General features: G+C 41.6%; 1 protein-coding gene across 1 annotated transcript in view; it reads left to right on the forward strand.

Annotated features, from left to right (window-relative positions):
- The window catches only part of LOC111953194 (NALCN channel auxiliary factor 1-like), a 75,124-nt gene extending 55,381 nt beyond the window's left edge, over window positions 1-19,743 (forward strand). The window contains exons 2-3 of the mRNA XM_023972309.2: window positions 13,352-13,523; window positions 16,567-19,743. Of these exons, the coding sequence (XP_023828077.1) occupies window positions 13,352-13,523; window positions 16,567-16,895 (501 nt within the window). The 3' untranslated portion in view covers window positions 16,896-19,743. The remainder of the gene's footprint in view (window positions 1-13,351; window positions 13,524-16,566) is intronic.
- The last annotated feature ends 4,428 nt before the right edge of the window (window positions 19,744-24,171 follow it).

The raw sequence follows: 24,171 nt of genomic DNA on the forward strand, positions 1-24,171 counted from the left end.
GTGGATGATAATTAATTGACATGTGTTGTAGGGGTTGATCTATTTTTCATAGGGCAAATCAAGTCTGACATTTTAAAGTGGAAATTACAAACTTTAGAAGCCTTWATAAACCTCGAATGCACTACACATTTGCATTTTCTGCTGTGTAGGACATTTCTGAGCAACAAAAGAGTGATCAAATTAAGATCCTGCATCTGTAGAGAATAGTGTGTCATTTGTGATGCACTATATCTTTCCCCCAGTGAAAGCTCCAATAGGCTTCCAGGATGTGTAGACTGAGGAGATGGGGGAGGGGAGCATGAGCAGGGCAGGATGTGCCAGTACATCACTGGGGCTTCCTGCCATCCAGGACCTCTAGTCAGTGTCAGAGGAAGGCCCTAAGAATTGTCAAATACCACAGCCACCAAAGTCATAGACTGTTCTCTCTACTAACGCATGGCAAGCGGTACCGGAGTGCCAAGTCTAGGACAAAAAGGCTTCTCAACAGTTTTTACCCCCAAGCCATAAGACTCCTGAACAGGTAATCAAATGGCTACTCGGACTATTTGCATTGTGTGCGCCACCCCCCCAACCCCTCTTTTTACGCTGCTGCTACTCTCTGTTTATCATATATGCATAGTCACTTTAACTATACATTCATGTACATACTACTTCAATTGGCCCGACCAACCAGTGCTCCCGCACATTAGCTAACCGTGCTATCTGCATTGTGTCCCACCCACCACCTGCCAACCCCTCTTTTACGCTACTGCTACTCTCTGTTCATCATACAGTGGGGCAAAAAAGTATTTAGTCAATCACCAATTGTGCAAGTTCTCCCACTTAAAAAGATGAGAGGCCTGTAATTTTCATCATAGGTACCTTCAACTATGACAGACAAAATGAGAAAAAAAAATCCAGAAAATCACATTGTAGGATTTTTAATGAATTTATTTGCAAATTATGGTGGAAAATAAGTATTTGGTCACCTACAAACAAGCAAGAGTTCTGGCTCTCACAGACCTGTAACTTCTTCTTTAAGAGGCTCCTCTGATCTCCACTCGTTACCTGTATTAATGGCACCTGTTTGAACTTGTTATCAGTATAAAAGACATCTGTCCACATCCTCAAATAGTCACACTCCAAACTCCACTATGGCCAAGACCAAAGAGCTGTCAAAGGACACCAGAAACAAAATTGTAGACCTGCACCAGGCTGGGAAGACTGGAATATTGCATCGAAGTTAGGTCGAAGCGCTATTGGTTTTAGAAAGAAATTCCAAACTGATGGTGAGCAGATTATTAGGAAATGGAAGACATACAAAATCATAACAATAAAACCACTGATAACTCCCTCGATCTGGGGCTCCACGCCAAGATCTCACCCCTGGTCAAATGATCACAAGAACGGTGAGCAAAATCCCAGAACCACACGGGGACCTAGTGAATGACCTGCAGAGAGCTGGGACCAAAGTAACAAAGCCTACCATCAGTAACAACACTACGCCGCCAGGGACTCAAATCCTGCAGTGCCAGACGTGTCCCCTGCTTAAGCCAGTACATGTCCAGGCCCGCTGAATTTGCTAGAGAGCATTTGATGATCCAGAAGAGAATTGGAGAATGTTCATTATGGTCAGATGAAACCAAAATAGAACTTTTGGTATAAAACTCAACTCGTCGTGTTTGGAGGACAAAGAACTGACTGAGTTGCATCCAAAGAACAACCATACGCTACTGTGAAGCATGGGGTGAAACATCATGCTGGGGCTGTTTTTCTGCAAAAGGACCAGGACAAACTGATCCATGTAAAGGAAAGAATGAATGGGCCATGTATCGTGAGATTTTGAGTGAAAACCTCCTTCCATCAGCAAGGGCATTGAAGTGAACGTGGCTGGGTCTTTCAGCATGACAATGATCCCAACACACCACCCGGGACACGAAGGGAGTGGCTTCGTAAGAAGCATTTCAAGGTCCTGGAGTGGCCTAGCCAGTCTCCAGATCTCAACCCCATAGAAAATCTTTGGAGAGAGTTGAAAGTCCGTGTGCCAGCAACAGCCCCAAACATCACTGGCTCTAGAGGAGATCTGCATGGAGGAATGGCCAAAATACCAGCAACAGTGTGTGGAAAACCTTGTGAAGACGTACAGAAAACGTTGACCTCTGTCATTGCCAACAAAGGGTATATAACAAAGTATTGAGATAAACTTTTGTTATTGACCAAATACTTAGTTTTCCACCATAATTTGCAAATAATCATAAAAAATCCAGGCCTTACAGCGCTCTGTCATCTTTTTAAGTGTGGGAACTTGCACAATTGGTGGCTGACTAAATACCTTTTTGCCCCACTGTATATGCATAATCACTTTAACCATATCTACATGTACATACTGCCTCAATCAGCCTGACTAACCGGTGTCTGTATGTAGCCTCGCTACTTTAATAGCCTCGTACTGTATATAGCCTGTCTTTTTACTGTTGTTTTATTTCTTTACCTACCTATTGTTCACCTAATACCTTTTTGCACTATTGGTTAGAGCCTGTAAGTAAGCAATTCACTGTAAGGTCTACACCTGTTGTATTCAGCGCATGTGACAAATAAACTTTGATTTGACAAGGACAGGTCAAGCCAACAGAGAGGAGAGAGGCACTTCATGACTGCGCCATAATGAAAATCATCCTGACAATAACCGACAATGTGATTAATATTTTATGTTTTTTTTTCCCGTTTGTGGCGGGTGGCATTACCTCGAAGGAGCCGATAGATTTAATGCTAGCAGTGTGTGGCAGGGAATTTTGTCTGGCTCCCCAAATCAGGGGCATATGCTTTGCTTTGCTACACCACCCCACAGCCACAGACTGAAGAGAAGCACATCTGATTCAGTTGGGCCTCATTTGGTGGATAAATGGACTTGCCACGATGAAGTACATGCCTCAGCTTGATGGAGAGATAATTATAAACATACGTGCTATGCTGCCCAATCCAAAATCAGCCCCTAGCTCCTAGGCAGTGGTGTAAATTGGAGAGGATTGTATGGGTATAGGCAATATGGAAGTAGTTCCACCTTGCTATCTGATAGGTTAGGTATATTTTCAAATAAAATAAAATGTTATTTGTCACTTGCGCCGAATACAACAGGTGTAGACCTTCCACCATATTGCTCATGTCTATCCAGTCCTCACAGATCTACATACGTGGTTAGGGGATATAGGGATATGGGGTTAGGGGTTAATTTGGGATTGCATGTTACTATGATGTTAGGATGGGGAATGGCGATGATGTACTGTATAGCAGATCACAGCTTTTGACTCATTCTTTATTTATACCAGGCAACAGATTTGGGCCTAATTTCTACAAAAACTAGCTCAATCCTTTACTTGCTGAACTGTGAGTACCAACTCAGCCAACCTACCCAGAGCTAAACTTCATTCCACAGTTAGCATAGCATTAGCCAGTTCCTTGCAACAGTCTAGCACATAAAACTAATACGATACCTCTGTGTCATTGTGTAATCTAATCGTTTTATTGGATTCTGCATCGCTGCCTGTATTCTCTAGCTTGTATTACCCAGTTTTTGTAGGATTTCACTTCAACATGTTCTTATACGTAGGCCTATAGTGCATAGCTTGCATAGCCGCCTAACAAATCATAATTACCAAGGTTATAAAGCCAGACTCTGTTGTGTAGTAATTGTTCTCTCTTCAGACACTTTTAGTCAAAAGATGAGGACCAACATGTTACGTTGACATTTTCTATAGCATATTCCTCAATAGTATTCATGGCATTCACACAATAGAAGGTGTTAGTGTGCAACTCTCAATTCCTGGTGTGGTGTGCGCCATTCCTCTCTTTCCCGGGCAGAGAAGAACAGAACAGAAAAGGAGAGGAGGAAGAGCAGCATTGCATGCGAAATGATCTCGGGGATACACGTTTCGGTCCAGGCGAAAAGGAGAGGAAGGCATGCACGTGAGATAGAGACGAGTGAGAGAAGGAGGTAGAGAGAGGCAGAGAGAGAGAGAGCGAGTCATCAGTTCGTCTTAATAATCTCAATGCATGGACTACAGAAAAATATTATCTCCAAAACACTTGTCTACTATTGTGTATAGTGTTTGCGTCCTGTGTGTGTGTGTTCGTCATTGATCAAACTGCTTTTTCAACACAATGGATTGCCTGTGTGAGAGTTTGAGTTTAAACACACCTTTACAACCGCATGTTGTGTGTAAATACACTGAGTATAAAACATTAAGAACACTTTCCATGACATAGACCGACCAGGTGAATCCAGGTGAAAGCTATGATCTCTTTTTGATGTCACTTGTTAAATCCACTTCAATCAGTGTAGATGAAGGGGAGGAGACAGGTTAAGGAAGGATTTTTAACCTCTTTGATGTAAATCCCCTGTTTAGGTAACCTGCGCGGTTCTGGTACCGGTTCCCGACCTACTTTTTCATTTATAAATCGATCTATGTACACCGTGGATTGAAATCTGACACCACTTCTACCATTTAATTCACCCTTCTGACTGTCCATCAACWCCTGGCTGAACCCTACTTCACAGCCTCTAACAACACATATACCTGGAATCCTTACATCATAACCCAGCAGKAGAGAGTCGCTGTAGCACATTCAGAGATCGATTTATAGCCAGTATTCTAAAAATAAATTATGTTTGTCATAGACGGACAAGATTAATTTGAGATGAAAGGCTAGTTTCCAATGAAGTTCAGGAAGCCAAGCTACATCTCTATGAGACGTTCACATCGATGGGGGCAGATGTTTTGATCAAGAGAGACCTTTAAAAAATATGCAAATTTTCTGAAACACTAATTATACAAATATGTATTTTACAGTTATAAGGAAGGTGAAATCTTATAGTTAGTCGTTTAATAAATTATTTATACAAATATTTAGAAACATTGAAGCAATTTCAAGCCTTATATAGTTTTGTTGCAAAGGAAATACATCATATAAAATATTTCATATTTTCATATTTGTATCATATTTGTACTGTGTACTGTACTTGAGCTTGTGTCCTAAAAAGTGACTACACCTCAGCAATGTATAACTATCTTTACCAGCAAGGTGAGATTTGAGCCTTTCTTAGAGTATGTAGCATTACTAATTATTGTTTATGGCCCTCTCATGGTAAATAATTACTTTTAGATAATTAATTTAGTTACATTTGAAGCCTTGAAACATTTGACACATGGATTATTATGTATGTGTGCCGTTCAGAGGGTGAATGGGCAAGACAAAATATTTAAGTGCCTTTGCATGGGGTTTGTATCAAGAACTGCAACCCTTCTGGCTTTTCACACTCAACAGTGTGTATAAAGAATGGTCCACCACCCAAAGGATATCCAGCCAACTTGACACAACTGTGGGAAGCATTGGATTCAACATAGGCCAGCATCCCTGTGGAACACTTTCGACACCTTGTAGAGTCCATGCCTCGATGAATTGAGGCTGTTCTGAGGGGAAAAGGGTGGGGGGGGTGCAACTCAATATATGTGTATGTGTTTGTATATGTACATATGTACATGTGCTTGTTGAAAATCTAATTCCAAAATCATGGGCAATAATATGGAGTTGGTCCCCCTTTTGCTGCTAGAACAGCCTCCACTCTTCTGGGTAGGCTTTCCACTAGATGTTGGAACATTGCTGTGGGGACTTGAGTCCATTCAGCCACAACAGCATTAGATCTGGCTCGCAATTGGCATTCCAATTCATCCCAAATGTGTTCGATGGGGTTGAGGTCAGGGCTGTATGCAGGCCAGTAAAGTTCTTCCACACCGATCTCGGCAAACAATTTCTCTATGGACCTCGCTTTGTGCATGGGGGCATTGTCATGCTTAAACAGGAAAGGGCCTTCCCCAAACTGTTGCCACAAAGTTGGAAGCACAGAATCGTCTAGATTGTCGTTGTATGCTGTAGTGTTAAGATTTCCCTTCTAATAAAATAGATAAATAAATAAAAATCATCAATCTACACACAATACTCCATGATGACAAAGCAAAAATAGGTTTTTAGAAATTTTGCCAAATGGATTTAAAATAAAAAGCAGAAACACCGTAWTAACATTAGTACTCAGACTTTGCTATGAGACTCAAAATTGAGCTCAGGTGCACCCTGTTTCCATTGATCATCCTTGAGATGTTYCTACAATTGATTGGACATGATATGAAAAGGCACACACCTGTCTATATAAGTTCCCACAGTTGACATTGCATGTCAGAACAAAAACCAAGCCTTGAGGTCGAAGGAATTGTTCGTAGAGCTCCGAGACAGGGTTGTGACAGGGAACAGATCTGGGGAAGGGAACCAAATTWTTTTTGGGTAACACTCCTCAGTAAAAGGCACATGACAGCCCGCTTGGAGTTTGCCAAAAGGCAACTAAAGACTCTCAKACCATGAGAAACAAGATTCTCTGGTCTGATGAAACCAAGATTGATTGATTAGAACAAACTTATCACATTTTATTGATTACTAGCAATTGAAAACTCAAGTCATGTGCAAACGCCAGACCACCCCCTTCAATCCCTGAAATGTCAATCTGGGTTCAGCCGTAAGGTTCTATCTTTTTTATTATTATTTAAATTTCAATGGAAAAGTACAGATATTTAATGGTGAAATAAMGAGAAAACCCTCCATTCTTTCAAATATATTCATTCATGTTCATCACACATTCGTTAAAGCACTGCCCTGTGTAGGGTGCCGTCTTTCGGATGGGACGTTAAACGGGTGTCCTGACTCTCTGAGGTCATTAAAGATCCCATGGCACTTATCGTAAGAGTAGGGGTGTTAACCCCGGTGTCCTGGCTAAATTCCCAATCTGGCCCTCAAAACCATCATGGTCACCTAATAATCCCCAGTTTATAATTGGCTCATTCATCCCCCTCCTCTCCCCTGTAACTATTCCCCAGGTCGTTGCTGCAAATGAGAACGTGTTCTCAGTCAACTTACCTGGTAAAATAATGGTAAAATAAATAAAAATAAAATAAAAAAAGCGATAGTTCCTGAAAATGACAAATACATTATATCCTATGGATAAGTAGCAACATTCCTAAAGYTTAGCACTGGATGAGTAAACTGATATATTTTTGTGGTCTCTGTCACACAAAGAAACAGACGCCTCACAAGTCCTCAACTGGAAGCTTCATTAAATAGTACCTGCAAAACACCAGTCTCAACGTCAACAGTGAAGAGGCGACTCCGGTATGCTGGCCTTCTAGGCAGAGTTCCTCTGATCATTGTCTGTGTTATTTTGCCCATCTTAATCTTTTATTTTTATTGGCCAATCTGAGATATTACTTTTTCTTTGCAACTCTGCCTAGAAGGCCAGCCTCCCGGAGTCGCCTCTTCACAGTTTTTCACTGTTTTTTGTGGGTACTATTTAATGAAGCTGCCAGTTGAGGACTTRTGAGGCGTTTGTTTCTCAAACTAGACACTGTAATGTTCTTGTCCTCTTGCTCAGTTGTGCACCGGGGCCTCCCACTCCTCTTTATATTCTGGTTAGAGCCAGTTTGCGCTGTTCTATGAAGGGAGTAGTACACAGCGTTGTATGAGATCTTCAGTTTCTTGGCAATTATTTTAAACCCTACCACCCTTCCCCTAATTTGAGTAAACTAATGGACAACAACACTTAGGCTTCTACTTCCAGCTTATACATACTATATACATTTTACGGACACAGTGTATTTTTACATTAGTTATCTTTTGTTTATTTTCAGTCCCATCCTTCAGCTACCCTCAACCCCTCTTCATTTAGCTGTTTGATATCAAAAATGTAGTACCACTTTAGGTATCAATTATTTTTTTTAAGTATTTGATAAAATATTGAAATTTGCCCATAACAACGCATTGAATAACACATTCATAAATGGCAAAAAAGACAGTAAAAAAATAAATCATAAGGAATAAGGTTTTGAAATGTCTGTCCTATATCTAGCAGATTTAAGAAAGCTCAGGGAATACGCATTGAACAAAAATATAAACGCAACATGTAAAGTGTTGGTCCCATGTTTCATGAGCTGAAATAAAACATCCCAGAAATTGTCCATATTTACAAAAAGCAACAAAAAAAAATGTGCAAAAATTGGTTTACATCCCTGTTAGTGAGCATTTCTCCGTTGCCAAGATAATCCATCCACGTGACAGGTGTGGCATATCATGAATCTGATTAAACAGCATTATCATTACACAGGTGCATCTTGTGTTGGGGACAATTAAAGGCCACTCTGAAATGTGCAGTTTTGTCACACAACACAATGCCACAGATGTCTCAAGTTTTGAGGGAACATGCAATTGTCATGCTGACTGCAGGAATGTCCACCAGAGCTGTTGCCAGATAATTGAATGTTAATTTCTCTGCTATAARCWGCCTTTAATGTAGTTTTAGAGAATTTGGCACTACGTCCAACTGGCCTCATAACCACACATGACGTGTAACCACGCCAGCCCAGGACCTCCAAATCCGGCTTCTTCACCTGCGGGATCATCTGAGACCAGCCACCCAGACAGCTGATGAAACTTTGGGTTTGCGCAACCAAAGAATTTCTGCGCAAGAAACCATCAGAAACCGTCTCGTCGTCCTCACCGGGGTCTTGACCTGACTGCAATTCGGCGTCGTAACCGACTTCAGTTGGCAAATGGTCACCTTCAATGGCCACTGGCACGCTGGAGAAGTGTGTTCTTCACGGATGAATCACGGTATCAACCTCACCGGGCGAGCGGTTTGCTGATGCCAACGTCGTGAACAGAGTGCCCATGGCGGCAGTGGGGTTATGATATGGGCAGGCATAAGCTTTGCACAATGAACACAATTGCATTTTATCGATGGGCAATTTGAATACACAGAGATACCATGACAAGATCCTGAGGCCCATTGTCATGTGGCGGCATGTAGCCTAGTGTTCAAAGTGTTGGGCCAGTAACCGAAAGGTTGCTGGATCGAATCCCCAAGCTGACAAGATAAAAATCTGCTGTTTTGCCCCTGAACAAGACAGTTAACCCACTGTTCCCGGGTAGTCTGTCGTTGTAAATAAGAAATTGTTCTTAACTGACTTGCCTAGTTAAATAAAGGTTACACATGCCATTCCTCCACCGCCATCACCTCATGTTTCAGAATGATAATGCATGGCCTCATGTCGCAAGGATCTGTACACAGTTCCTAGAAACTGAAAATGTCCCATGTTCTTCAATGGCCTGCACACTCACCATATGTCACCCATTGAGCATGTCTGGGATGCCTTGGATTTACATGTACAACAGTGTGTTCCAGTTCCCACCAATATTCAGCAACTTCACACAGCCATTGAAGAGGAGTGGGACAACATTCCACAGGCCACAATCAACAACCTGATCAACTCTATGCGAAGGAGATGCATGGGGAAAATGGCGGTCACTCCAGATAATGACTTGTTTTCTGATCCACGCCCCTACCTTTTTTTWAAGGTATCTATGACCAACAGATGCATATCTGTATTCCCATTCATCCACACCCATAGATTAGGTCCTAATGAATTCATTTCAACTGACTGATTTCCTTATATGAACTGTAACTCAGTAAAATCTTTGAAATTGTTGCATTTATTAATCTGATGGCATTGAGGAGTTTACTACATAAGCCACCGGCTTCATTAATAAGTGCATCGACAACAACATCCCCACAGTGACCGTACATACATATCGCAACCAGAAGACATTACAGGAAATATCCGCACTGATCTAAAGGTTAGAGCTGCCGCTTTCAAGAAGCATGACATTAATCCTGACGCTTATAAGAAATCCCGCTACGACCTCTGACGAGCCATCAAACAGGCAAAGCGTCAATACAGGACTAAGATCGAATCCTACTACACTGGCTCTGGCGCTTGTCGGATGTGGCAGGGCTTGCAAACTATCACAGATTGCAAAGGGAAACCTAGCCATGATCTGCCCAGACGATCTAGATGCCTTCTAAACTTGCATCGATGCAAGCAACACTAAACCATGGATGAGAGCACCAGGTGTTCTGGATGAGTAAGACCTTTAAACAGGTCAACATTCACAAGGCCGCAGGGCCAGACGGATTTTGGTTTACCAAAAGACTGCCTGGACTATCTGCATTGACCCTTTCTGCACTAACTTTTTTGGTGCTGTTTATTATCTATCCTGTTGCCTAGTCACTTTATTCCTAGTTACATGTACATAGAGTATCTACCTCAATTAACACGTTCCCCTGCACATCAACTCGGTACTGGTACCCCATGTATATAGCATAGTTAATCATTGTGGTGTATTTGTTATTACTTTTATTCTTATGTGTTATTACTTGTCTATTATTTAYCTATTTTCTTTCTCTCTGCATTGTTGTTGTCTACACCTGTTGTTACAAAGCATGTGATGAATACAATTGTGACCTGGTAGGGCTACTCGTGATTTCGCTTCAGGCTGAAGGTTCCATCTGCTCTTTGGGTCAGGTACTTGCAACCAGTAAAACTGCCCTGGTCTGGGCACTTGATCTCCAGGAGGCCATGGGTGGGGGTTGTTGTGTATTTGGTAGGTCAGACCAGATCCAAAGGGCAGCTCACCATACTCAGAAGGCACATACTGTTGCTCTGAGTTTGAGGCCAGCAAGGTTTACATCTGGCAGTTGCTTCCAATTGCAGCAAGGTTTTGCAGGATGTTGCTTGCAAACTCTTTACTAGGTAATGGTGTAGGGACTGGACAATAGAGGTTTGGCAAAATCCACTCACAAGTCCTTCGGACCTTGTTGGCAGGTGCATTGTCTTTCTTTGGTGGCTTTACTTTCAATATTTGAACTGTATTTACAGGTTTTTACTGCAGACCTGACGTATGCTTGGGAATGTGCCATGTTTGAGGCAAGAATGTTTTGCTCTCTTTTGGTGGAACAGATGTGTAGCCCATTTTAATGTAATGAGCTACGGTGTACAGTAAACCGACGAAATGGTTGCACTTTTCCTGGCCCTCATTGCAGTTCCATTTAGTCTCCATGATTTAGTCTCCATGAATGGACTTTCAGGGGAGTCATTTTCCTGGAAACAAAGTAAAAACAGAATTGAGTTAGACAAGACAACCTAATATTTATTTTAATACACCATAAGGGACACAGAAAGAAGAACATATAATGATATGGATTGTCCATACAATTCTATAAGCTATAACAAAGCAGAATCCAAAAGCAGAACAATGCAAAAAAGGCTACTTAGCTGAAATGTTTGATTATTGCCTAGATTTTAGAGTTTTCAGTAGTGCTAAGTWAAWWWWWWTAWWTTTTTTATTGTAACTGGTAGGTCCAAAATTATTCAATTATTCAAAAGTGGCACTTAAATTCTGACCTTGGCTCTCAGCCAATGACGCGGGCCGTTCGGGTCGATATTATCATTATCGCTGTTTAGCATGCTCAAAGACTAATTTACACTATAACTCCTAGGAAACTTTGCCAGCTCTGATCCCTTGACCTTTACTATTGTGTGGGCTTAGATACACCAATCCACTGAAACACAAACAAAACAGTCTGATTACCAGCAATGATGAAAGGGAGGAGGTGAGGGCCCTGGAGGAGTGGTGCCAGGAAAATAATTTCCTCTCAACGTCAACAAAACGTAGGAGCTGATCTTGGACATTGCATGCTGCTTTACTCATTTCATATGTATATACTTTATTCTACTGTATTTTAGTCAATGCCACTCCAACATTCCTTTATGCATTTCTTAATTCCATTCTTAAAAAATATATATTTTTAATTGAACCTTTATTTAACTAGGCAAGTCAGTTAAGAAAAATTMTTATTTACAATGACGGCCTACCCCGGCCAAACCCGGACGACACTGGGCCAGTCATGCGCTGCCCTATGGGACTCCCAAGCAGGGCTGGATGTGATACTTTTAGATGTTTGTGTATTGTTGTGAATTGTTAGATACTACTGCACTTTTGGAACTAGGAACACAAGCATTTCGCTACACCCGCAACAACATCTGCTAAATATGTGTATGTGATTTCATTTCTTTTTATAGTCAATCCCTGATAGATACATTATGCATTTTTGTGTGAAGGTAGTGTCGTATACTGGGAGAAAGGGAGATTGCACTGGGGGATGGGGGCCATTGATTTGTTTAAGGGCGGAGTCGGTTGTACAGTGCATTGGCAGTAGCAGCACTATGAATGGTCTTGTGTGGCTCAGTTGGTAGTGAATGGTACTTGTAATGCCAGGGTTGTGGGTTCAATTCCCGCTGGGACTACCAATATGAAAATGTATGTATGTACTATTGTAAATGTCATACTTTATGGGGCTTGGCTGGGTATCAGAGAACCTCATCCTGAGGATCAATTAGGAAGAGATATTCTCCTCTGCTGGTTGTATATAGGTAATAGCAGCAAGAGTAGGAGTGCTGAATAACTGAAAGCTTTATGAACACAGGCCCAGGTGATTCCAAATACAATGTACTGAACAGTAATTAGTAGAATCGTTGAGTTCAAAATTATTTTCTTACTTTCCTTAGGTTCTGATACTGCATAATTGGACATTTAAAAGTGATATGGCAGCAACCCCACCCAGCCTTCCTTGGGTTGTAAAATTCTGGTAACTTTCCAAAAGTCCCAGTTTTCCAGGAGGTTTGCCATAAGCTACTTCTGGCTTTTCCTCTCCTAATACCAATCATCTCCAACCACTATTATGGGAAAACTGGGACAATTTGTGAAAGTTACTGGAATTTTGTAACTCTATACCTTCTGCTATTCTTTTCATATTGTTTTCATATACTCCTTTTAGGTATCATGTAAGTAGGAAAGTAGTATAAGAGGAAGGACATAAGTACAAGTAGTATGAGAGGAACCTTGCCTCTGTATTTACCAAAATAGCTCAGCTATGGCACACTGCCACAACTCCTTGTTCTCCTCAAGATACTTTAATTACATCAAAGCACTCCTAATTACAACAAATATGATTTAGTCACATGTCATGGGTGGATTACATTGACAATTGATGATTGGCATCTGGTTGTCTTTTATACAGTCATGTATCGCTAACACATATCAATTTATAAGGCTGAATCACATCGAATGGGATTTTGCAAGATCTGTGAGAAATTGTTAAATCTCTGTTTCTGAAAGATTCCTATAGTATTTTCTGGAAATATGTGTACTGAAAAATCTCTGGTTTTGAAGATAGGATGGATGTTATTTACTAACATTCAGAGCCAAACAGAAGACAACTGAGATTTTTGTTTTTGAACAGACATAGCTTAGTCTGGATGTCAAAGTAATAGTTTGCTTWTTTATGATGTGCTAAAATTGAACTTCCCCTTTAAGTTGTTTGACTTTACAAATGGGTTTAATTTGGTTTAACTAACAAGCTCCATCTTCTACCTCTCAGGTTGCCTACAAACCGTGGCTGTGTGCACAGTATTTCCCCACCACACAAAGGCATTGTGGAAGGACAGTACCTTGTCTCCAGTACTGCCTTGAGGTTCAGCAGAGGTGTCCCTTCATACTACCGGACAACGACGATCTCATCCACGGAGGAAGCCCCAGCTTCATATGTACAGGTGGGTGTGGTGGTATGGACTGATCAATCAGTCAGTCAATCAATCAAGTGTGATTTGTAGCCACAGCTTGTACGGGTGGGCGTATATTCACTCTAGGGCTATGCTGTTTAGCTGAGATGCACCATGGATCTAGGAAATATGGGCTTGTGTCAATTAATTTTGAAATGTACTAATTTTAGGAATTTATTTGCACTCCTATGTCCACTGACACGAATTTAGATGGAATTGTATGTTCCAGGATATATTTAATTGTGCTCTTGTGCCCCTGATGATCCCTTGTATAATAACTTTTCAGTGGTATCGATAAAGTTGTATGGTTTTGAACTCTGGTACTCAAGCCAATAATGAATTATAGTACTTGTCACTAGCGACATCTAGTGGACATATAAGGCAGTGTTAGTAAAATCAATGACACTTCCCTCAGTGTAAAGTGTATTGCTGAGACAGTCACTGTGATGGGGTACAACTCCACTGTAGTATTTTAATATTCCACAGTGATCAAGACAGAACCAGAATAACATGACCTGTCCTGATTTGATCTCAGTGGGGTGCTCTGTCATTTCCTCCCTCAGCCCCAAAAATGTTAATTATTTCAATACCGTAATTAGAACAGCCTTTGATATTTTTGTATTACTTGTGCGTCAGCGATTAAATGGTAGGCTTTGCCTTTTGAGATCCCCGTTTTCTGATGCTCATTTGATGTCTTCATTTAGTGTAAACTGGCAGTTGATTTGAAGAGAGATTACACAAGTCTGACATCAAATCAAATCACATTTTATTGGTCACATACACATGGTTAGCAGATGTTATTGCGAGTGGAGCAAAATGCTTCCGCTTCTAGTTCCGACAGTGCAGTAATATCAAGCAAGTAATCTAACAATTCCACAACAACTACCTAATACACACAAATCTAAGGGACGGAATAAGAATATATAATTATATGGATGAGCGATGACCGAGCGGCATAGGCAAGATGCAATAGATGGTATAAAAATAGAGTAAAAGATGGAAGTTTACATACACCTTAGCCAAATACATTTAAACTCAGTTTTCACAATTCCTGACATTTAATCCTAGTGCAAATTCCCTGTCATAGGTCAGTTAGGATCACCACTTTATTTTAAGAATGTGAAATGTCAGAATAATAGTAGAGAGAATGATTGATTTATTTCAGCTTTTATTTCTTTCATCACATTCCCAGTACGTCAGAAGTTTACATACACTCAATTAGTATTTGGTAGCATTGCCTTTAAATTGTTTAACTTGGGTCAAACGTTTCGGGTAGCCTTCCACAAGCTTCCCACAATTAGTTGGGTGAATTTTGGCCCATTCCTCCTGACAGAGCTGGTGTAACTGAGTCAGGTTTGTAGGCCTCCTTGCTCCGGGACGCTTTTTCAGTTTTACCCACAAATTCTCAGGGCTTTATGATGGCCACTCCAATACCTTGACTTTGTTGTCCTTAAGCCATTTTGCCACAACTTTAGAAGTATGCTTGGGGTCATTGTCCATTTGGAAGACCCATTTGCGACCAAGCTTTTAACGTCCTGATTGATGTCTCTAGATGTTGCTTCAATATTTGCACATAATTTTCCTTTGCTGTTGTTCTGGGATTGATTTGCATTTTTTGCAACAAAGTACATTTATCTCTAGGAGACAGAACGTGTCTCCTTCCTGAGCGGTATGATGGCTGCGTGGTCCCATGGTGTTTATACTTGCGTACTATTGTTTGTACAGATGAACGTGGTACCTTCAGGCATTTGGAAATTGCTCCCAATGATTAACCAGTCTTGTGGAGGTCTACAATTGTTTTTTTGAGGTCTYGGCTTAGGTCTTTTGATTTTCCGATGATTTCAAGCAAAGAGGCACTGAGTTTGAAGATATACCTTGAAATATATCCACAGGTACACCTTAAATTGACTCAAATGATGTCAATTAGCCTATCAGAAGCTTCTAAAGCCATGACATCATTTTCTGGAATTTTCTAAGCTGTTTAATGGCACAGTCAACTTAGTGTATGTAAACTTCTGACCCACCAGAATTGTGATWCAGTGAATTATAAGTGAAATAATCTGTCTGGTAACAATTGTTGGAAAAATGACTTGTGTCCTGCACAAAATAGATAAACAAAATAAATTGTCCAAAACTATAGTTTGTTAACAAGAAATTTGTGGAGTGGTTGAAAAACTAGTTTTAAGTTTAAGTTGAGTTTTATTGACTCCAATCTAAGTGTATGTAAACTTCCGACTTCACCTGTACATATGGGATGAGTAATTCAAGATATGTACAAATTATTAAATTGGCATTATTAAAGTGACTAGTGATCTATCTATACGTCTGTATGTAGGCAGCAGCCTCTCTGTGTTAGTGACGGCTGTTTAACAGTCTGATGGACTTGAGATTGAAAAATAGCTTCTGTCTCTCGGTCCCAGCTTTGATGCACCTGTACTGATCTCGCCTTCTAGATGGTATCAGGGTGAACAGGCAGTGGCTCGGGTGGTTGTTGTCCTTGATGATCTTTTTGGCCTTCCTGTGACATCGGGTGCTGTAGGTGTCCTGGAGGGCAGTGGTGTAGATTATATTTACCGTGCTGCAGTATGGGGTCCCTACAAAATGTCACTTCGTCTTTTTTTCATTTAGAGTTCAATAAAGGATTATTAATGTTAGGTTATGATACAGCATATAACATAATGATACTGATAGTTGAGTCATATGAAGACTGGGATAAACGTGCATACTGACTGGTATTTATGCTCTCATGCACATGGTCATCTGTCTATTTTTTGGTGATACATTTCAACAAAACACTGCATTACCACACTGCAAGTAAGGCTGGAACTAGGCTGGGTCTTTTATTCAGTTTATTGTGGGTCATCTGAATGAATGAATACACTTTATTGGTATTGGGGAAATTGGGTTTGTCATCATCATCAGACACAGGCATGGATGAWACAGACACACAGGGATGCATGAGAGGGATGCACAGAGACATGAGCATCTATGGCTTATATCAGTGTTTACCCACTACTCTCTTCGTCCCCTACAGGGCTACTGGGGAGCCATGGGCAGCCCAACAGCCAGGCAGAGTGCTGCGACGTTCGGTGGGACTCTAAACCGGACAACCGTTCTCGTGGGACGCTGAAAAGAACTCCAACTCCCTCCTGCCATCACCAACAGGGGGCGTCAACATCAGTCACCTCGGCCGCCACACCCACCAGACTGTGCAGCAGCAGCGGCCGGCTGAAGCTGTGCATGCTGGTCTTTGTTCTCCTGCACACCGTAGTCACCATTACCACCGCATCCCACAATTCCACTGGGGTCGTCGGTGTGGCAGCCATTTTCCCCCTGGAGGAAAGCTCCTCCAGTGAGGAATAATGAAAAAAAAATGGAAAAGAAACTCAAGGTTTTATTTGGGAATGAGTGAGTTGCAAAACCGGTTCTGACCAGTTCTKGCTCTCTGTTCAGAGAGAACCCTGGAAGGTCCCTGGTATGTGCTGTCGAAGCCTCATTGGGCCAGAGGAAGTGAGAGCAATTTCCCTGGAGCAAAGGATGCTGGGAATAGGTAGTCATGTGGTGAGGTGACGACGTGGGTGGGGCCAACACATCTCAGACCAAAGGATCAATATCATATCACCGTGTCAATCTAAACCTGAGTTCACCTTTTCAGTCTCTTGTTTCTTCAGGATGTACTATATTGTTTTTTTTCTCCTCCTGGTTCAGTTGTTTGTGGAGTTTGTTGGAATGTGAGTGGGTTGTCTTAGATCATATAAGAGGCAGAGAATATTGAAAAAGGTATCACCAACCTGTGTGTTTTTATACATCCCTCTCTTAACCAGTAACATTTAGCTGCTCTTGGATATGCTAACAATATTATTAACTCAAACACTCACAAACAGAAAGAGTAAACACTTATTGATCCCCCCTGTCCTGGTGGATACATAGAACATATCAGTCATTGCAGGGTTCTCTCATGGCAGTACATATAAGTAATACAGAGCCAGTGAAGAGCAGGTATAGTATAACTTTTTACACTGTTTTGCCGACTTGAACCGTATTGTGCTCGCTTGGATTATTTTCTTTACACGGTTGCATGTAACCAGGCCAGTACAGTACAGCTCAGCTCGTTTTAGCTCGGCTCAGTAGTGTGAATAGKGTAGCAGTGGAGGTCTTTTCACTTGGATTCAAAACTTTCCCACCGATGGACTTCAGTGTACTTCCGAGTTCATATTATTTGAGCCAATAAGTTTCTCTCTCATTATCCATGTGTTTGTATGTAATGGGCCCAAAGGGGCGGTCAGATTTACGAAGCTCAATTTACCTCAAATCAAGTGACCTGTTGGCTTAGATTGACTCTGTTTTTCTAAAGCAGTACATCCAAGTTTGGCTTTTATATTTGACTCATATATTTCTCAATATAAGGCTCTGGTACATCATACCAGTACATTACAGCCAGTTCACTTCACACAGTGGGAGAGGTGTCACAAGACCTGGGTTCAAATAGTATTTGTTCTCTTTGAAATATTTTAGTTGCACTCGATTGAGCTTGCCTGGCGCAATGTAACCAATGGGATTATCCCAAAAGTATAACTGAAAATCTTGCCCATCTCATCTCCAGACAAGCTCAATCAAATGCTCAACACAATTGACAGAAAACGGACACAATGTGAACCCAGGATGGATCATACATACCCTCTCTTCTTTGTCTCTATTTGACCTTATTATCATCGTGACCAAGATAATCACCTTGTATCTTTACACAGAGCTAAGGCCTTAGCTAGTAGGCGTTTGTGTGAGGGTAAGGAGTTCTCAAGGGCTGGCTCTACATACTTAATTTCCTTCCGTTGGTGTGACTGCTGCTAACCGGTACTCATTGATATGGCACATAGGGGAAGAAATTTTATAGGCTCCTTATGCTTTCACCTTTGACCTTGACATCCCTGTCTTATCCTTCCCGTTCAACTGAGTAGCGCATATTATGGCACCTTTGTTTTTTCTACACGTACATATAATCGGTACTGCCGGAATAACTCTGAAGTCAACGGTACTCGGGCATGAAGACATCAATCTGACGATTAGGGTGACGTTTCCTCAAGACCCTGATCTTGGGTCAGTTCTGCATTTGACCCACTAATGGTAGGTGTTAGAATTGGGGGAGGGAAACTGATCCTAGATCTTTACCTAGGGAAAACTTCACCCTGAAAGTCTATGTGCTTTAGCCTTTTCACATTATTTTCTCCTTAGGTTCTCGTAACAGACACTCTCACAGACACTCATCGAGGTGAACTGTTCTTTGTCGCCATCGATGAACAACATTACTTTATTGTTTCCCTTACCTTTACTTTATTCCCCCAAAAGACAGCAGCGGATGTAACCCCCTCTCTGTAGAAATAACCTCCCACAAACTCCCCCAAACATTCATGATCTGAACCTTGTGGATCTATGCAGATGTCCTACCCCTGTCTGGCCCCGTACATACTCAAGTTGCACAACTGATGTACAACACATTTGGCACAATGGTTGTGATACAACTGATGTTTTTGTGATTCAACAGAGAGTTTGTCTGCACAATGGTTGTGTAATTATTTTTCTGAAAAAAATACTATGTTGAATGACATGTTATGCCATATGCATTGTACTTCAGTTGAACAACTGGAGTGTTTACTGGTGTAAATATGTCCTAGAGAAGTGAGATACTCAAGATGTCTACATCTTGGAGATTTTTCTGTTTTTCTATTTAGGGGAAGCTTCTTGTGTTTGTTTTTCTTGTTTTTGGTTGCATTTTCTGTTAATGGTCTCACTTCAAACAAACTACAACTTGTAAAGGCTTCATAAGCATCTACAGTTTGTAGTGCTTATGAGTACTTTATGTATGCTTTATAAAGCCTTTTAATGTTGTACTTCGTTTGGAGTTGGACCTTGTTAAGAACTGTCTACAGCATTGTATGTCAGATCAGTAGGAGAGAGAAGATTGGGAAAAGGTGTGATAGGTGTGTGCAAGGAAAATAATGAAGAAAAAGGTGGGAATTATGATGAAAATTGTAAAAAAAAAAATTACACAGATACCTTATCTTACTATTGTCATATTATCATACGATAGATGCTTTAGTGCAATTATCTTTTCTTTTTCTACAAAAGAGTTTGATGAAATAATTTATAATGCGTCTCGAAAGTCATCATCTTTTTTGAACATAAGAGAAATGCAGCCACATTTATTAAAATTTTGTTCAAAATAAATAAAACTATGTGAAATATGATTGTTGTCTGCTTTTTTTGGATTGTATTTTATTTCGTACCACTGACCACGGTTACCTGACTATAGGCCTATAGCCAGACCAATTGAATTTGGCCAACATTCTGTGGTAAGTGGGCAATCTGGGATTCAAAAATAACAACAACAAAGCGGCCACCCGACACTTTTTTGGTAAACAAGTAAACTTCCAGGGCCAGTTTTACTCTGCATCTGCACCAGGTGCAAAGTTAACAATTGAAAATGTATTTGCCACATGCGCCGAATACAACAAGTGTAGATCTCACCGTGAAATGCTTATTTACAAGCCCGTAACCTACAGTGCAGTTCAAGAAGACGAAAATATTTACCAAGGCTAGTCTAAAATAAAAAGTAATAGTAAAAAGTAACACAATAAGAATAACAATAACAAGCCTATATACAGGGGGGCACCGCTAAGGGTGCAGGGTACAGGCTAGTTGAGGTAATCTGAACATGTAGGTGGGGGCGAAGTGACTATGCATAGGTAACAAACAAACAATGAGTAGCAGCAGTGTAGAAGAGGTGGGGTCAATATAAATTGTCCAGTGGCGATTTTTATGAATTGTTCAGCAGTCTAATGGCTTGGGGGTAGAAGCTGTTGAGGAGCCTTTTGGTCCAAGACTTGGCACTTCGTAACCGCTTGCCGTGCGGTAGCAAAGAAAACAGTCTATAACTTGGGTGACTGGAGTCTCTGACAATTTTATGGGCTTTCCTCTGACACCGCCTATTATATAGGTCCTGGACTGCAGGAAGCTTGGCCCCAGTGATGTACTGGGCCGTTCGCACTACCCTCTGTAGTACCTTACTGTCAGATGCCGAGCAGTTGCCATACCAGGCAGTGATGCAATCGGTCAGGATGCTCTCGATGGTGCAGCTGTAGAATCTTTTGAGGATCTGGGGACCCATGCCAAATCTTTTCAGTCTCCTGAGGGGGAAAAGGTTTTGTCGTGCCCTCTTCACGACTGTCTTGGTATGTTTAGAACATGATAGTTCGTTGGTGATGTGGACACCAAGGAACTTGGTCAATGTTAATGGGGGCCTGTTGGGCCCGCCTTTTCCTGTAGTCCACGATCAGCTCCATTTTCTTGCTCACATTAAGGGAGAGGTTGTTGTCCTGGCACCACACTAACAGTTCTCTGACCTCCTCCCTATAGGCCGTCTCATCATTGTCGGTGATCAGGCCTACCACTGTTGTGTCGTCAGCAAACTTAATGATGGTGTTATAGTCGTGTTTGGCCACACAGTCGTGGGTGAACAGGGAATACAGGAGGGGACTAAGTACACACCCCTGTGGGGCCCCAGTGTTAAGGATCAGCGTGGTAGATGTGTTGTTGCCTACTCTTACCACATGGGGCGGCCCGTCAGGAAGTCCAGGATCCAGTTGCAGAGGGAGGTGTTTAGTCCCAGGGTCCTTAGCTTAGTGATGAGCTTTGAGGGCAATGTGGTGTTGAACGCTGAGCTTAGTCAATGAATAGCATTCTCACATAGGTGTTCCTTTTTTGCAGGTGGGAAAGGGAGTACGATTGAGATTGCGTCATCTGTGGATCTGTTGGGGCAGTATGTTGTTGTTGTTGTTGTTGATGTGAGCCATGACCAGCCTTTCAAAGTACTTCATGGCTACCGACGTGAGTGCCATGGGGCGGTAATCATTTAGGCAGGTTACCTTCGCTTCCTTGAGCACAGGGACTATGGTGGTCTGCTTGAAACATGTAGCTATTACAGACTCGGTCAGGAAGAGGTTGAAAATGTCAGTGAAGACACTTGACAGTTGGTCCGCGCATGCTTTGAGTACATGTCCTGGTAATCCTTCTGGCCCAGCGGCTTTGTGAATGTTGACCTGTTTAAAGGTTTTGTTCACATCGGCTACCGAGAGCGTTATCACACAGTCATCCAGAACAGCTGGTGCTCTCGTGCATGCTTCAGTGTTGCTTGTCTTGAAGTGAGCATTAAAGGCATTTAGCTAGTAGGCTCACATCACTGGGCAGCTCGCGTCTGGGTTTCCCTTTGTAGTCCGTAATAGTATTCAAGTCCTGCCACATCCAACGAGCATCAGAGACGCGAGCTGCCCAGTGATGTGAGCCTACTAGCTAAATGCCTTTAATGCTCACTTCAAGACAAACAACACTGAAGCATGCACGAGAGCACCAGCTGTTCTGGATGACTGTAGTAGGATTCAATCTTAATCCTGTATTGACGCTTTGCTTGTTTGATGGTTTGTCTGAGGGCATAGCGGGATTTCTTATAACCGTCCAAATTAGTCTCCCACTCCTTGAAAGCGGCAGCTCCTGCCTTTAGCTCGATGCGGATGTTGCCTGTAATCCATGGCTTCTGGTTTGGATATATACGTACAGTCACTGTGCGGACGACGTCATCGATGCACTTATTGATGAAGCCGATTACTGAGGTGGTGTATTCCTCAATGCCATTGGATGAATCCCGGAACATATTCCAGTCTGTGCTTGCAAAACAGTCCAGTAGTGTAGCATCCGCGTCATCTGACCACTTCCGTATTAAGCGCATCACTGGTACTTCCTGCTTTAGTTTTTGCTTGTAAGCAGGAATCAGGAGGATAGAATTATGGTCAGATTTGCCAAATGGAGGGCAGGGGAGAGTTTTGTATGCATCTCTGTGTGTGGAATAAAGGTGGTCTAGGATTTTTTACCCCTGGTTGCACATGCTGGTAAAATGTTTGTAAAACTGACTTAAGTTTGCCTGCATTAAAGTCCCCGGCCACTAGGAATGTCGCATCTGGGTGAGCATTTTCTTCTTTGCTTATGGCCTTATAGAGTTGGTTGAGAGCGGTCTTAGTGCAGCTTCGCTTTGTGGTGGTAAATAGACGGCTACGAATAATACAGGTAGATAGTAGATAGTCGAGAGCTTATCATACGGTACTCTACCTCAGGTGAGCAATACCTCAAGACTTTTTTAGTATTAGACATTGCTCACCAGCTGTTATTGACAAGAATACACACACCCCCACCCCTCGTCTTACCAGAGGTAGCGTCTCTGTTGTGCCGGGGAATGGAATATCCCGCTAGCTGTATATTGTCCATTGCTTTGTTCAGCCATGTCCTGGTGAAACATAAGATGTTACAGTTAGATGTTATGATGTTACGTTAGCATAAGATGTTACGTTAGCAAGAAGAATGGWAGGCATTGCTCGCTCGCCTCCGGATTCTCAGAAGGATCCCCGATCTGCGTCCCCTTTCCCGGCGTCTTTACTTGGATGTGGATCTGGGCCTGTTCTAGTGAAAGCAGGATATCGTTCTTGTCGGACTCGTTAACCTCTCTGGGATATGTGGGACGCTAGCGTGAAAATGCAGAGTGCCAAATTCAAATAAATTACTATAAAAATTAAACTTTCATCAAATCACACATGCAATACACCAAATTAAAGCTACACTTGTTGTGAGTCCAGCCATCGTGTCAGATTTCAAAAAGGCTTTACRACGAAAGCACACCAAACGATTATGTTAGGTCAGTACATAGCCACCGAAAAACACAGCCATTTTTCCAGCCAAAGAGAGGAGTCACAAAAAGCATAAATAGAGATAAAATGAATCACTAACCTTTGATCATCAGATGACACTCATAGGACTTCATGTTACACAATACATGTATGTTTTGTTCGATAAAGTTCATATTTATATCCAAAAATCTCAGTTTACATTGGCGCGTTACGTTCAGTAATGTTTTGCTTCCAAAACATCCGGTGATTTTGCAGAGAGCCACATCAATTTACAGAAATACTCATCATAAATGTTGATGAAAATACATGTGTTATTCATGGAACTTTAGATACACTTCTCCTTAATGCAACCACTGTGTCAGATTTCAAAAAAGCTTTACGGAAAAGACACGAGCCATGCAATAATCTGAGTACAGCGTTCAGAGCCCAAACAAGCAAAGAGATATCCGCCATGTTGTGGAGTCAACAAAGTCAGAAATAGCATTATAAATATTCACTTACCTTTGATGATCTTCATCAGAATGCACTCCCAGGAATCACAGTTCCACAAAAAATGTTTGATTTGTTCGAATAAGTCCATCATTTATGTCCAAACACCTCCTTTTGTTTGTGCGTTTAGTACACAATCCAAACTGACGACGCGCTGGCAGGTCCAGGCGAAAGTTCAGACGAAAAGTCATATTACAGTTCGTAGAAACATGTCAAACTAAGTATAGAATCAATCTTTAGGATGTTTTTATCATAAATCTTCAATAATGTTCCAACGGAGAATTCCTTTGTCTTCAGAAATGCAATGGAACGCAAGCTACCTCTCATGTGAATGCGCATGACCAGCTCGTGGCACTCTGCCAGACCGCTGACTCAATCCCCTCTCATTCCCCCCTCCTTTATAGTAGAAGCATCAAACAAGGTTC

The sequence above is a fragment of the Salvelinus sp. IW2-2015 genome, linkage group LG27, assembly GCF_002910315.2.
Source record: "Salvelinus sp. IW2-2015 linkage group LG27, ASM291031v2, whole genome shotgun sequence".
Lineage (NCBI taxonomy): Eukaryota > Metazoa > Chordata > Actinopteri > Salmoniformes > Salmonidae > Salvelinus > Salvelinus sp. IW2-2015.